Consider the following 14,229-nt stretch of genomic DNA (forward strand, 5'->3'; position numbering starts at 1 on the left):
AAATTTTAACTTAAATAAATTTTAGTGATGTGTAATTTAGATATAACAAAATGAATCTGTTTTAAATGTATAGCTCAGTTAGTTGACAAATGTATACACCTCTGTTAGCACAATCAAGATACAGAACATTTTCAACATCCCCAAAAGATTCCTCTGTGTCCCTTGGCTGTCTGCCCACTGGTTTCTAGGTTGACCCTAGACAACCACTGAGTTCCTTTATGTCATCACAGATTAGTTAGCATTTCTTAGAAGTTCATGTAAATAGAATCATAATGTACATATTCATTTGTGTCTGACTTCTTTTTGCTCAGCATATTGTTTTTGAAATTCATTGTTTTGTATTTATCAGTGGTTTGTTCTTTTTTTAATTGATGAGTAGATTTGCATCACATGGCTCTACCACAGTCCATTTATCTCTTCTGTAGATGAAATCTCACTGCTTCTAGTTTTTGGCTATTATAAATAAAACTGCTATGAACATTTGTGTACAAGTCTTTGTGTGGGCATATATTTTCGTTTCCCTTTGAAACATCTAGGAATAGGACTGCTGATCTGTGTGGTATGTTTAACTTTATAAGGAACTGCCAAACTATTTCCCAAAGATGGTGTGATTTTACATTCCCACCAGCGATATTTGAGAATATCAGTTGTTCCTCAACCTTTCCAACATTTGGTATTATCTTATTTTAACCATCACAGAGTTTTAATTGCATTTCCCTGATGACTAATAACATCTTTTCATGTATTTATTGGCCATTAATATATCTTGTTTTGTGAAATGTCTGTTTAAAATCTTGCTCATTTTTAAATTGTCTTATTACGGAGTTGTAAGAATTCTTGATATATGCTGAATAAAGGTCCTTTTTTAGATCTAACGATTGAGAATATTTTCTTCCAGTCTATCATTTTCCTGTTCCCTTTCAAAGTGTCCTTTGAAAAGTTGAAGTTACTAATTTTGATGAAATCCAAATGCCTGTATATTTTGTTCAGTTTTCTGTTATTTAAAAAAAATATTATAGGGGTATCGTAAGGTTTCAGTTACTCCATCATGGTTAAAAGCAGATATGCAATAACTTTTTTTTACATGTTATAAAAAGATGTTTGTCAAGCAGGTCAGAGATGAAATACATTTGTCTTTGGATACTGATTTATGTGTTTTTAAATTTAAATGTATATATTATATTTATAATATTTTAATAAAGATATAAACATATATTAGAACACATAGATATAAATATGTGAGCATAGCTTGTATTCCTATTTATTTAATGGCCGCTTACATTTTTCTTTATTTTTCGTCTTGAATTGTGTATATGTGTATATTTTTAAAAAGAATTCTCTGGTTACTGTTCTCTGTACACATTCAGCAGCACAACTGGTGACTGTCTTTGCAAATAGATGCTTTTAAAAATGTATCTATAGGTATTTGTGTTATTTGAATTTAATTAGATGATAGCTTTAATGTTTAATTTTTAGTTTCCTTGAATTATATTGTTGTAAGAGGGATTGTACATTGTATTGCTTTCTACAACTTTGCTTCAAACTTTTATTTTAGAATGAAGATTAGTTTTAAAGAAGCTTAGGGATAATGAGAGTTCAACTTGATAACTAGACTATATCAACTTTAACGTGCAGTAGTATATATACAAAATTTTACATTATATTTTGGATATTTTATTTTTAGGTTTAAATCAAGTCACTCATGTAACTGAGGTGTATGTACTTAGTATAAAAATATAACCAAATACAGAAAACCAAATCATTTTCTAATACAGTTGGATCTAAATGGAAATATCATGTGTAGATATACACATATACATCAAATGGCTAAGAAAATTTCAAGGCATGCTATTATTGCTAAGTTTCTAGTCTTATTTTACCTTTTATGGCATAATAGCTCATGATAGAATTCTCTAGGAATATCTATAAACTTTTTCCTATGTGACACTAAGCTTTACATAATCCCATTTTGATTAAGTTTTGTACAAGCAAGTCTATTCATATAAAAGATATTATGTGGAATATGGATGTATCTTAGTCTACTCAATTAACAAGAGTGTTTTCTCTTTTCTTAAAAGATAGAATTCATCTGCAGGAAACAAATATTCTTCCTAAAGAATCAATAGAAATAGGCTAGTGCCACTTTTAAAAAAAGAAGGCAGAAACACAGAAAGGAAGGAAAGAAGGAAGGAAGGAAGGGAGGGAGGGAGGGAGGAATGAAGGAAGGAAAGAAGGAAGGAAAAAGACAGGAATAAAGGAAGAATAAAAACTGCCAATAATTTCCTGATTTAAGGATTAGAGATTGGGTATAGAGCAAGTAAAGAACTGAGTTCTCTTTAGTTTAAAATAATTCACATGATAAACAGTACTATGTATTTCACTTAATCCTCACAAGCGGTAAGGATTCCTAAGTGGTGAACATGTTAAACTTCAATGCACTTAAAAAATTCTTCCTTGCAAATTCTAAGTTTCAAGATGCAAGTTCTGTTTTCTTTAAAAAGAGTATACATACATATATATATATATATATTTCTATACGGGTGTATAAATAATTAAAAACAGACATTTTTCTTTTCTTTTTTTGTTACCAATGCCACTGAAATTGATAACCACTATAAAGTATTAACTAGCAGTTTCAATCACAGAGTGGGACTGTGTTTGTTCTGAAAGATTCAGTCTCTCTGGAATGAATTTTTCTATTTTTTCAAGTGGGCCTCACTTCCATTTCCTTCTGAGTGCAATTCTACTTTTGTGTTTGTGGCAAGACTTGGTCTGAATTTGCAGAATATCTTGAGTTATTTAAATAGAATGTTATCTGCCTATACAATCTTACTAAAATAAAAACACCAAGACACATATATGAAAAGTAAATTTTAAATACAGTGAACAGTAAACTGGGTGAATCTACTTAAGTTTCATAAATAAAGCTTATCTAAGCACATTTTATTAGACAACATGTTAACATTTAAAAATTAACTCTCTGGATCTACTTTCTAATTTGTATGCAATGTAAGGATGATGCTCTTTTTCAAGCTTTAAAAATCCATCATGCTTTTGTCAACTGCTATCTGCTATCAGCAAGGTTATCTTTAGTGGTTCCACAGTGTGATTTTTTAAAAAATATATTAATATTAAAGTATCTTTAGTTTTACACAGAATTTTTTTCTTATTCCAAAGACTATACCTTATAAATGATGCTCATGTCATTACCCATTGTAGGGTAAAGGGCAGTCACTTAGGTCCCTGACATAATGTCACAGGGAAAGGAATTTTTAGTCAATGACAGGGGGAAAAATATATATATATCTGTATGTATGTGCATATGTATGAAAGGTTATCTTACATTATAATTAGTAGGGTGATATTTATATATCTATATCTATAGATACGTAAATGTAAGCTAGTCTTTCCCATTCTAATCTGGCCTCAGCTTGAAACAGAAAATAACTACTAGTAGTAAATTACAGACATGTTTTTACATCAGTAAACGTAAACTGCAAGTCTCAGTTCCTGAATCCCAAGATCCATGTCATTCCAGTTTTATGCTCCTGAGGTCACGAAAGACCTTTGGTGTCTCCCCTTCACAGAGAGAATCAGATCTGATAGAATACAATACCCGTATATTTAATCCTATTATTTCTACAACTTTCTATAATTTTTTTCTTTGCCTTATTCTGAATGTTCTAGAGATATCAATTTTCTGATATTATTTTATCCTAATAGATAACAAAAGAGAAATCTACTTACAGCCAATCAACATGACACAAATTGAAAAGATTTTCTCCGAATTGGTGTTAGGCGACACATTCCCAAATCCTACACTCGTTAAACTGCTGAAGGTAAAATAAAGTGCTGTGACATATTTGTCTTTAATGGATGGCCCAGAACTTGAGTCACTGTCATTGTAACGTTTCCCAATTTGTTGTCCTAAGGAATCCAACCATCCGATTTTGTCAGTCAGGTAGGGCCTTTCTACGTTCCCAATCGCATACCAAATGCAAGCCAGCCAGTGAGCAATCAGGGCAAATATGCACATTAAGAGCATTAGAACAGCAGCCCCATATTCTGAATATCGATCAAGTTTTCGGGCCACTCTCACAAGACGAAGGAGTCGAGCTGTCTTCAAAAGACCAATTAATGTTGTTGTCTGTGGAAATAAATGTGCATGGTCAGAAACAGTTGGTAAACAATTCAGTGTATGTTCCTGTGAAGCAAAGTAAGTAGAAACAGGTTACAACAATATGGTAGCACTGAAGATGACTATGTATTTGAATTAAGTATTAAGGTTAGTTGTTTGTTTTTTTTTTTAATTTTACACCTGCTTTGGAAAGTACCTTGAAAGTTTGTAGTACATTAATTCAGTATCTTGGCATGTAAGACTTATGGGACAGAGGCTCTATCTGCTTGGTTTCATGCTCTAACCACATGCCTGGCACATAATGAATACTCAGTAAATTATTCATTCACCGACAAACATTCCAGAGTGCTACTGGTGGGCCTACCAAGGGCCACACACTGGGATTATAGTATTGAACAAACAGTCATGGTTACTTTTATAATAGAAAAAGACATTTATTTACTAGACAAAGTGTCTTATGAAGTGAAACAAGGGCTACTGTCTGTTGGGGAGAGATACATATTTTTAAAATAAACATATAATAAGATCATTTCAGAGAGTGAGAAGTGTGATGATGATAGTAAAACAGAGTGATATGATAGAGGATGTTCAGGGGCTTGGGTTGGGATGGGGACCACTTTAGAAAGGAAGACCAAAGAGAATCTTGCTGGGGGGCTGACATTAGAGTTTAGAAGGGTTTGAATAATGCGAAGGAGCTAGTCAAGAAGGCAACTGGGAAACATATTGGATGACTGCATGCATGCGTGAAGTACTATATTTAAATTCATTTTTTCTTCCTAAATGTGTTGAATTGATAAATTGCTTCTTGATATCCCAATGATATTATGTGTTTTGCTTTGGGGTATGATATGTGTAACTAACTGCACGATTATTACTGACCAGGTATCTAATGATAGGACACTTCTATATAATAACAGGATACTTAACTGGTTGTTTGGATTTGAAATCTGATAAGTACAAATTACAAGTTCATTTCTTGGGTTTCCTAAATAATGTCAACTATAAGTACTATATAATTCACAGGGCATATAATTATTCCATAGTTACATGGTGTTTACTGATCAATTATTGAGTCATTTTATGTGTTTATTGCTGTTGTTTATTTCTCAAAGTACATCCATCTATGTTAAGAACACATATTTTAATTAAAGAAATAACATGTGGTATAACTATCACCCTATATCTTCATATTGACTTGGTGGAAAAAGAGCTCTAAATATCAAGAAAATATTGTCATTAACATTCTATAATAAGTGTTATAGTTTTTTTTTCTTGAGCCAGAGTGGACACAAGGGAAGGGAAGATTTCTCAGCCTCCCCTGACTTCTTTTCAGTTAGTATTCAAATCCTCTAGAGATGAGAGGAGCTTGTGTAGTTGAGATGTTCTTATCAGAATTGGATTCTTGTCTTTGCTCATTTAGGGATGGGTGGAGAGGTGAGTCTTCTCTGTTTCCAAAGCTGAGTTATTATTTTTCAGGGTGCAATAAGGGAAACAGTGTTTTCTTCATCACGAATTTAAAATTATCTCTCTTCAAAGAATGAATGGTGAGTTTAAGTGAGTATGAGGTGTTTTCCTGGGAGAGATGTCAACTTTCCACTACTTGTATTGTCAGTGTTTCAGCTTAGCAGTTATAAGTTAGAACTTCAGAACAAACTTAGGTCTGAAATTCTGCTTCCATACCAGTGTGTCACCTTGGACAAGTTATTTACTTAATCTCTAAGTGTCAATTTTTTCATCTGTAAATGGTCATAATAATAACTCCTTCTAGGGTTGTAGGTAATACCCAGTAAATTTTAACTGTGTTTTTATTTGAATATCCCACACACTTTCGCTTCTATCACTAAGCAGGAACTTTATATTGTAAAATGGGTTGACAGAGCTACATATTTTCCAAACATGTTACTTTTATAGCTGGAATTTCAAATGGAGGCTTTTGGACACTGGTCATTCAGCTCCCTATGGAAATTGCAGGGATTTTTAAAGACAAGAACGTCATCTATATTCATTGACTACTCAGACTCTGGTAACAGAAATCACCCTGGTTCAGCGTAACTCCATTTCTACATTTCACAGCTTAAGTTTGCATGTTTATTTTTCCTCCTAGCTTGGTTATCTATTTACTTGTGTTGAGAAATCAGAAATATTTGAGGGTTATTATTATTTGATTTATTATCAAAACTGCCTTTCGTTGGAACAATATTTCTGAACCTCAAAATAAATCACATATAATGACATTTCTATAGGTATTTGGTTAACGAAGAGAAATGCTTCAAAACAAATGAGCTGTTTTAATAACATATTGTGATAAAAAGTACTAATGACTCTTCTGGCTGTAAAGATGGTAGAGTAAAATGACGTTATGAAAAGAAAAGGAATCAAATCTGCTGTATATGCCACTTCCCTTCTTTTTGCCTTCCCCCCAAAGAAACCTCTGGTGTTTCTTCTAGAGTTATGTCAGAATGAGGTGAAACCTAGATGACAGTAAGTTAAGATAAATAAATATAATATATAATAATACACAAATGACCTCTTTTCTGGACCAAAAAATTTTAAGAAATAAGGTACATGTTGAAGTCTCAAGCCAGCTGACACAAAATAACTGCAGAAGGAGGGGGAGATGGAAAAGAAAAGGGAGAGGGAGATGTAAGGGTCGGGGAGAGAGATTACTTTCAGCTGCATCATAAGGATGAATGAATATTGACCTCGACAGTCAAAGCCATTCTCTTGTGATTCTGTAACGTGTACCCAAGCATAACTACATATGCTAGTTTGACAATGTAACAAATGACTTGGGCTTTTTTCTGTTGTTATCAAGATGCTGCTAACACGCCTGGGCATTCTTCCTTAGCTACAGTTGTGTACAGCACATCTTGTAGATGACACTTAGGCTTGCAATAACTCTTCTTCTTCTTTAAATGTCTCTTTAAAGATTTAAGGCATTTTGCCCCAGATTACACAACAGAGAGAAGTGATTGCACCAAAATCTCAGAAAATGTAGACTAAAAAATGATCCATCTCCTCTTTCAGATTTGTTGGAGACTGTTAGTCTCCATAGTTTAGTTCAACGAGCTACTATCTTTGTATTATCTGCAAGTCAAAAATGGGACCAACAACTACCTTATAATTTTAGTTGTTGGCTGATTAGAATATCTTCAGAATGCATGGTTATCTCACAGTATATCTAATTTCATGTAATACCCAGACATATGAAAATCTACCTTCATTTTTTTTTTTTCATTTTTTGAAAATAGAAATAAAACTACCTTTAAACTAATGACAACAACTTTTAAATTGTAGAGGTAAAGAAGTTTCTCTTAGGTGGTATTTATTGAACTTTTCACTGGTAGACAAATATTGTCTTTATTGTTACTTTTGGTAGAGATTGAAAAGGCATAAAAGCTCACTGGAGGTAAGTGTAATCATTATTATAAAATATAAAGACATCATGATAATAAATAAGATCTAGAAAACGGTTAACTATTTTGCAGTAGATTGAAACAAGGTCAACTGTTTTCCAGTCCTGCCCATGAATATATAGCAAAGGAGATAATAATAAACTCTAATAGATCAACTCTCCACCTCATCAGTGCCCATGTCATCTCAAAATTCAACTCCTTTTTTCCTGAATGCTACAGTAAAGAAGGCCTACTTGACTTTCATTTTGTCAGAATTTTCAAAAAATGTAAAATGATTCTTCCTCTGAAAATTTAATTATTCAAATTTCTGAGTAGCTGATGAATATCATCGAATTTCAATTTTTAAAAAATGTACCCACATCCATAGTTCATTAAAGCCCTAGGTTTTTTTTTTTTATATTGAGGTAAAAGTTAGTTTCCTTTATTAAGTATGACTTTCTTAACTGAACTTTAATTAAAAATATATACTCTAAACAACTACAATTTTGTCACTATGTTAAGATACTAGACCCAGACTCAAGAAAACTATGTGATTTTTTTTTTTTACTAGACAATTCATAATAGTTCAGGCATTCTCTCTTAATGTAAGCGGAATTCTTTTTGAAGAGCTAGAATTAGAATAGGTGATTTCTTATCAGTATTAAACAACTCTCTACTTAAGAATAAGTTTGGTTACAGTTAAACTGAGAAAGCATCATCAATAAGAGAAAATCTCATGCTCAAGAATTTTTCAAAATAATTTTGAAAAATAATTCTTTCTTTTTAGTAAGCATTTTCAAATACCTTACATTTAAAATGCTTTATTTCAGAGGTTTACTCTCTAAAATCTTTGCCTATAGTAAGTGGATAGAATTATTCTTTAATAAATGAGGAAATATAAGTATGTGATCTTTGGTTTTGCCTACAGGTTGTTAGGATGAATTGTCATTGAAACTTTCTACTTAATCCATCATTCTGTCCTCTTTGTCAAGTAATATTTGGGTACAAATGGGGAAAAGGGAACACTTAGTGAGTAATACATTTCATAACTCCACACTCATGTTTTATTTTAGATTTCATTTCTATTCCCTCTAAGTTCTGGTACTTGTATTCATCATTCAATAAATTGCCCAATAAAACTCAATAGTATTGAAACTAGTTTCTATTTGTTTTGTTCAGCTTGAGTCACACTATTTCAATATTTCTAAAACACATTCACTACTACAATCAAAGAGCTATATTTTGAGTGTGTAAAAAACCTTGTGGGGGGCACACGTAGCTTAGCCTTTCTTAGTCTGTACCAAACCTCACAAATTCCTCCAAAAATGGGCTTTTAAAAAGAAGATTTTAGGGACTTCCTTGGTGGTCCAGTGGTTAAGAATCCACCTTCCAATGCAGGGACGTGGGTTCAATCCCTGGCAGGGGAACTAAGATCCCACGTGCCACAGGGCAGCTAAGCCCACACAACAGCTAAGCCTCCACAACTGCTGAGCCCGTGAGCTCTAGAGCCCACGCGCCACAACAAAAAGATCCTGCATGCCGCTACAAAGACCTAAGACCTGATGCAGCCAAATAAATAAATATTGTAAAAATAATAAATAAAAAGATTTTACCACCTCCATTATTTAATAGCTTTTACTGTCAAGACACTTTTATTTTTATTTTGTTTTGTAATTAACATTCTATTTTGCTGCAATTTGACCTCTTTATTATAGTAACATGGAAAACTGGTTATCAAATGATTCTAAATAGTATTAGGCAAATGTTACAGTAAATAAACAATTATGAATGTTATGTTATATTTTTAAAATTGGAATTTGACTTGTTCTGGAAACATTTAACCAAAAATTGTATCTTATGCCATCTTTAGCAAATTTTATCAGTGGATCACATGTAAATAATGGATAAGTGATGAACTTAATGCAAAATTTTTTGATGGAATACACTTATATTTCCTTAGTTCAAAAATTATTCCATTGTGGATCCTGTGTGTCTTTACTTGTCATGGCACAGATTTTTGGAGACATGACCAGTAGCCTCAAATACAAGCCAATGGAAACTTCTGCCTTAATTCCCAAGAACTATCTAATAAGAGACTTTATGTGTAGACACATATATGCATGCAGGTCTTCAAAATGTTTTTTGTCACTTAACTTTGAACATGAGTATGTCTAATGTTTTAGAAATTCATTTCCAACAAACTAATGACAACTATTGTAGAGATCAGGTTCGGAAAGAATCCTGACAAGATGATCAGAGTTTCTATACAGAGGCCTGCTACGTTGTTCCTTGTATCCATTCCATGATTCATCTATCAGACTAATGAAGCAAACATATCAATGTGAGCTGAAACTCCTCTTTTCTATGAACTTTCTGTCAAAGGCCTTGCCTGCATTCAGAATTCATAAAAAATAGCAGTGAAGTGTGGAAGGAGAGAGGTCAACAAAGCAAGTCATTAATCAAAAGAATACTACTAATTTTCAGGGGAGGAAGAGTTTAATGAAGCATGTAACTAAACAGGGAGCTCTAGATTCTAACTACTAATATCTCTGAAAGTAAAATTTGCCACAGAGAAGCAAACTATGGAAAAATTTGAGGCAGATAATGAGAAGTTGACTTTCTGGAGACTGAACCAATAATACTGTTCCTTCGCATCAATGATATTGAGGTAATTTGCTATGGATGGCACGATGCTTGATGATGCAAAAATTAAGAAATAGAGAATCTTTTCCTTGGTCTGTCCAGATGGCATTAGCATCAGGAAGATATTAGTATTAATGACATAGGCAAGCCCAGTTACTGCCACTATTCATTTTCAATGACAACAGGTCTTGTGGTATTTGTATACTATATGGTATACAGCACAGCTATATCAGTAAACATTTGTAGTTATCACAGTCACAGTATTTCTAGCTATCTAAATATTAATATATGCATATAAACATATCTATCTGTATAAATGCATGTACACACATATATATCAATACATTTATAAGTGCACACATTCTATGCAACCCTTTATTAAAATGCAACTGTAAAGAAAACTAACAATATCCCATTTAATATTGAATTTATTGTTTAAATATGGACTATCTCATTATCAGTAGGTACAAGCATCTGATAACTTCATTATATCTTTTTATGCAGACATGCCTGAAGCATTTACATATTCTACTAGGTATTTTATTATGAACATTTCTTTTGTTTTTCCTTTATATTAAGGGTGAGCATTATATATTATATTTGTGAAATTATGTATGTAAGAAAGCTATATTATCTATGACTTTTATTTAACAATACTAGAAAGGGGCATTATAAAATATTTGTTATGTTAGCTCTGATAGGGCTGGAAACCAACACTTTATAGCTCCATGACTCTAATGGGCATGACTTTTCTACCCTTTCTACCTGGAAAACTTCCACTGGTAATCAGAAACTTCCCCTTCCATGCTCACATGTCCCCTTGAATATAGTACTATTAAAGCTGTTATCAGATAGTACTCTACCTGCTCATCCGCTGCTCTCCCAGTCTAGGATGCAAGCTCTCAGGCAGTGGGGTCCTCGTCTCACTCTTTTCTATAAACTCAGAGTCTAGTGCATTGGCACTTAGGACTTTTCCAATAAATGCTAATTGAATGAATGAACCTACTTGAGAAGGGAGTTACCATAACCTTTTCTAGAAATGGCAAAATGAATTAGGTCAATTCTTGTTAAAACTATTGAAAATTTACTTGAAACTCTAATCAGTAAAGCAGATAAAATCAAGCTACTCTTTGTATAGTGGAGATGGATGGTTCTGAGTCTTATCAGCCTGTCTTCTGTCAACCTTTGAGGGCCTCTGAGACTCTCGGGCACCTCCATGAAACCCCAGTTTGAAAAACCCTGGACTAGATTACCCCTCATCAGAGTGACTTCTAGCTTAATGATTTTAGAATTTGTCACTTAATTTGGGGGCCAAAATCCAAAGAGGTTTTTTTTTTTCATGTTCATATGATGAAACTTTCCAAATTAGTCCATTTGAATGTAAGATCTCTTTTCTCTGGAAGCATTTCTTTTCTTTTTTTCTCAGAAACAAAAATGAATGCTGAATAGTTTTCATACTCTTGTAATATGGTATATTATACACTTTTGGGGAAATTTTATTCTGAAATATCATTACATCCTGAAAATCCTGATTATAGTTATGGTTTGTATGTAAAAGGGGTATCTTCATTGTCACTCTTGAAAAATGTATGAAGTAATCCGATCTGTCACTGGTCTTGTTACCCTTCATAGTTGATTCTTTTTTGTTGTTGTTGTTATCCATGGGTACTTTTTTTATTAGAGAAGAAATTAACCATTCACACTAGAGGCTACAGAAGGAAATTAGCTTAATTTTGCAGTTCTAGAACAACCTTCACAATAAGGGATTCTGAAGTTTTCAGAGTGAAGAGGGGAAAAGGAGAGAGAGAAAATCATTTAGAACAGTGTTTCCCAAATTTGGCTACTTTCACAGACATATTCTTGGGGGAGGGGGATACAAGTTTTCTATGATAACATTTAAAATTTTATGTTTTACTTTTGTTTATAATCTAAACAAATTAATACACACTTGCTAAGGATCCCTGGACAGCCATCTTACATGACAGAGCGTTGCTATGTGATCGCAGCATCTGCTCTTGTACCTCTGATCCCTGTGGCACCAACTGAGGACCTCACTTGTCATGTGACGTCTCTCAAATTGGGTGCTCAGACCCTTTGCAGAATTGAACATTTCCTGTGAGATCTGTGAGTTGTCAAGTTTCAGAACACGGTTAAAGTAGGATAGGGTGGGGTGGGGATGGTGGCTAGGGAGACACTCTTTGACAATACACATTCAAAATACCTACTGATTTCATAATGCAAATTCTATAAAGTTAAGCTCAACAAAACGTTTCAGACAGTAGTGGAAAACTAACTATAGATTCATCCTAGGGTGCCTGTGATACACTTGGTTGAGAAACACTGATGTAGAGGTAGAAGAGTCCCAGCACATGGAGAACAGCTGGTAAGAAATGTGTGCCAAAGAGAAGGAACATCTTTTGGGTCAGTGAGTGAATCCTAAACCATAACTTGTCATGGTCTTTTGGAGCCCTAAGAGCCAATCCACAAGAAACCCAAGACATCCATCAAACTTCTCAGACCTGTCATTTTGGGCAGGTTGGTCCACTTTTAATACTGAGTCAAACGAAGAAAAAGCTCTTTTTGCCCCCCAACCTGCCCCCCTCCCCCTTTATTTGGGTTAACATATTTTAGAATTTTAAGTAAACAGTTGCTGCAGTTTGGTAAAAGTAGCCCCAGGTCCATCCACCAGGAAGTTTCATCTCTGATTCTTTATGCTCCTTCCAGACCCACCCCTCCACTTCCTATCCTTGATGCAGACCTACTTCTCCCTACCACATACCCCAAATTCCTGTGCTTTGCAAGACAATAACTGTCCTCAAAACATTTCCTTTCTGTCTCTTTCTTCAGGATTCCTAGCTGCAACTAGCTAATCTAATAACTACTATACGATAGTCTATCAATAAATCTCAATAAATCTACTCAGTAAATCTTGTTGAATAATTTAGATATTTATGGATTAATGTGGTAACACGTACTTTTTAAAGGGAGACTTCATTAAGAAACAGGGACTTTAATCCAAAGGGATGGGAAGAAGAAAAGAAGCAACCTTTGGTAAGCAAGTACTACCTACCTGCTACTGGTCTAGTCTCTTCATATATGCTGCTTTATTTTTAGAAATCACAAGAACCTACCTCTCACCATTTTACAGAAAAGAAATAAAGTCCTAAATGAATTAAATATCTTGCTTAAATACAGCAAGTAAGAGGCACAAAGGCGAATCAAACCCAGGTGTGTCTGACTCCAAAGCCAGGATCCTTCCCATATCATATCACATTTCAAAAGAGAGAGGAGCAGCTTTGGAAACAGGGAGGAATCCGGGAAATTATACAAATCAGAGTGGAGAATTAGAATTGCTTTACTTGAGGCAAACTTCATCTTTTCCTTTATGCTACATGAGAAAGATGATCCAGACACCAGTTTTTCCCAAGACTATTTCATCCTATATTAATGTGAATCACATAAATTTTCTCTTGTTTCAGCTCACTTGAAGTTCTGTCTGAAACAGTGATTACTTGAATTACATACTTTAATAAACTTTTATTTTCAAGTGATGATATAGTAATTGAAATTAAACTGATCAAGTGCTGCATCTTAGAATAATTAGCATATTCTAATACTCACTTGTTTGATTGCTATTGATTAAATATCATTGGTAAATCAACTTCCCCTAACAATCTTGTTCGCCTATTTATTGTTTACCCATTCTTTCATTTCACTAAGCTGAAATTTAATTTGCTGTTGGTGTATATATTTTAAAATTTGAAAGTGAGGTTTTACTCTATTTATCAATAAGAACTTATTTGGTGTAATTACATGGATTGTAATTGTAAGAAAATCATAAAGATGAATATTGTTTAAAGAAGTATTTCACTTTCTTGCCTTTTAATTAAAAACCAAAGTTAGGAATATCTAACATTAAGAGTTCAACTAGTTTAGCAGCAGCTGATTTTTTTTGAGTATTTTGCTAGAGTTTTACATATATTATCTCATTAGAGTCTCAAATTAAGAAAAAAAACTTAAGCAGGGAAAGTAATATTATCATCCTTATAGATG

The 14,229-nt window shown here is 33.4% G+C and overlaps 1 protein-coding gene across 1 annotated transcript in view; it reads right to left on the reverse strand.

The window, feature by feature from the left end:
* KCNH7 (potassium voltage-gated channel subfamily H member 7) overlaps positions 1–14,229 on the reverse strand; it is a 465,137-nt gene that overhangs the window by 62,400 nt on the left and 388,508 nt on the right. The window contains exon 8 of the mRNA XM_049712063.1: positions 3,748–4,147. Within this exon, the coding sequence (XP_049568020.1) occupies positions 3,748–4,147 (400 nt within the window). The remainder of the gene's footprint in view (positions 1–3,747; positions 4,148–14,229) is intronic.

The sequence above is a fragment of the Orcinus orca genome, chromosome 7, assembly GCF_937001465.1.
Source record: "Orcinus orca chromosome 7, mOrcOrc1.1, whole genome shotgun sequence".
In the NCBI taxonomy this organism is placed as follows: Eukaryota; Metazoa; Chordata; class Mammalia; order Artiodactyla; family Delphinidae; genus Orcinus; species Orcinus orca.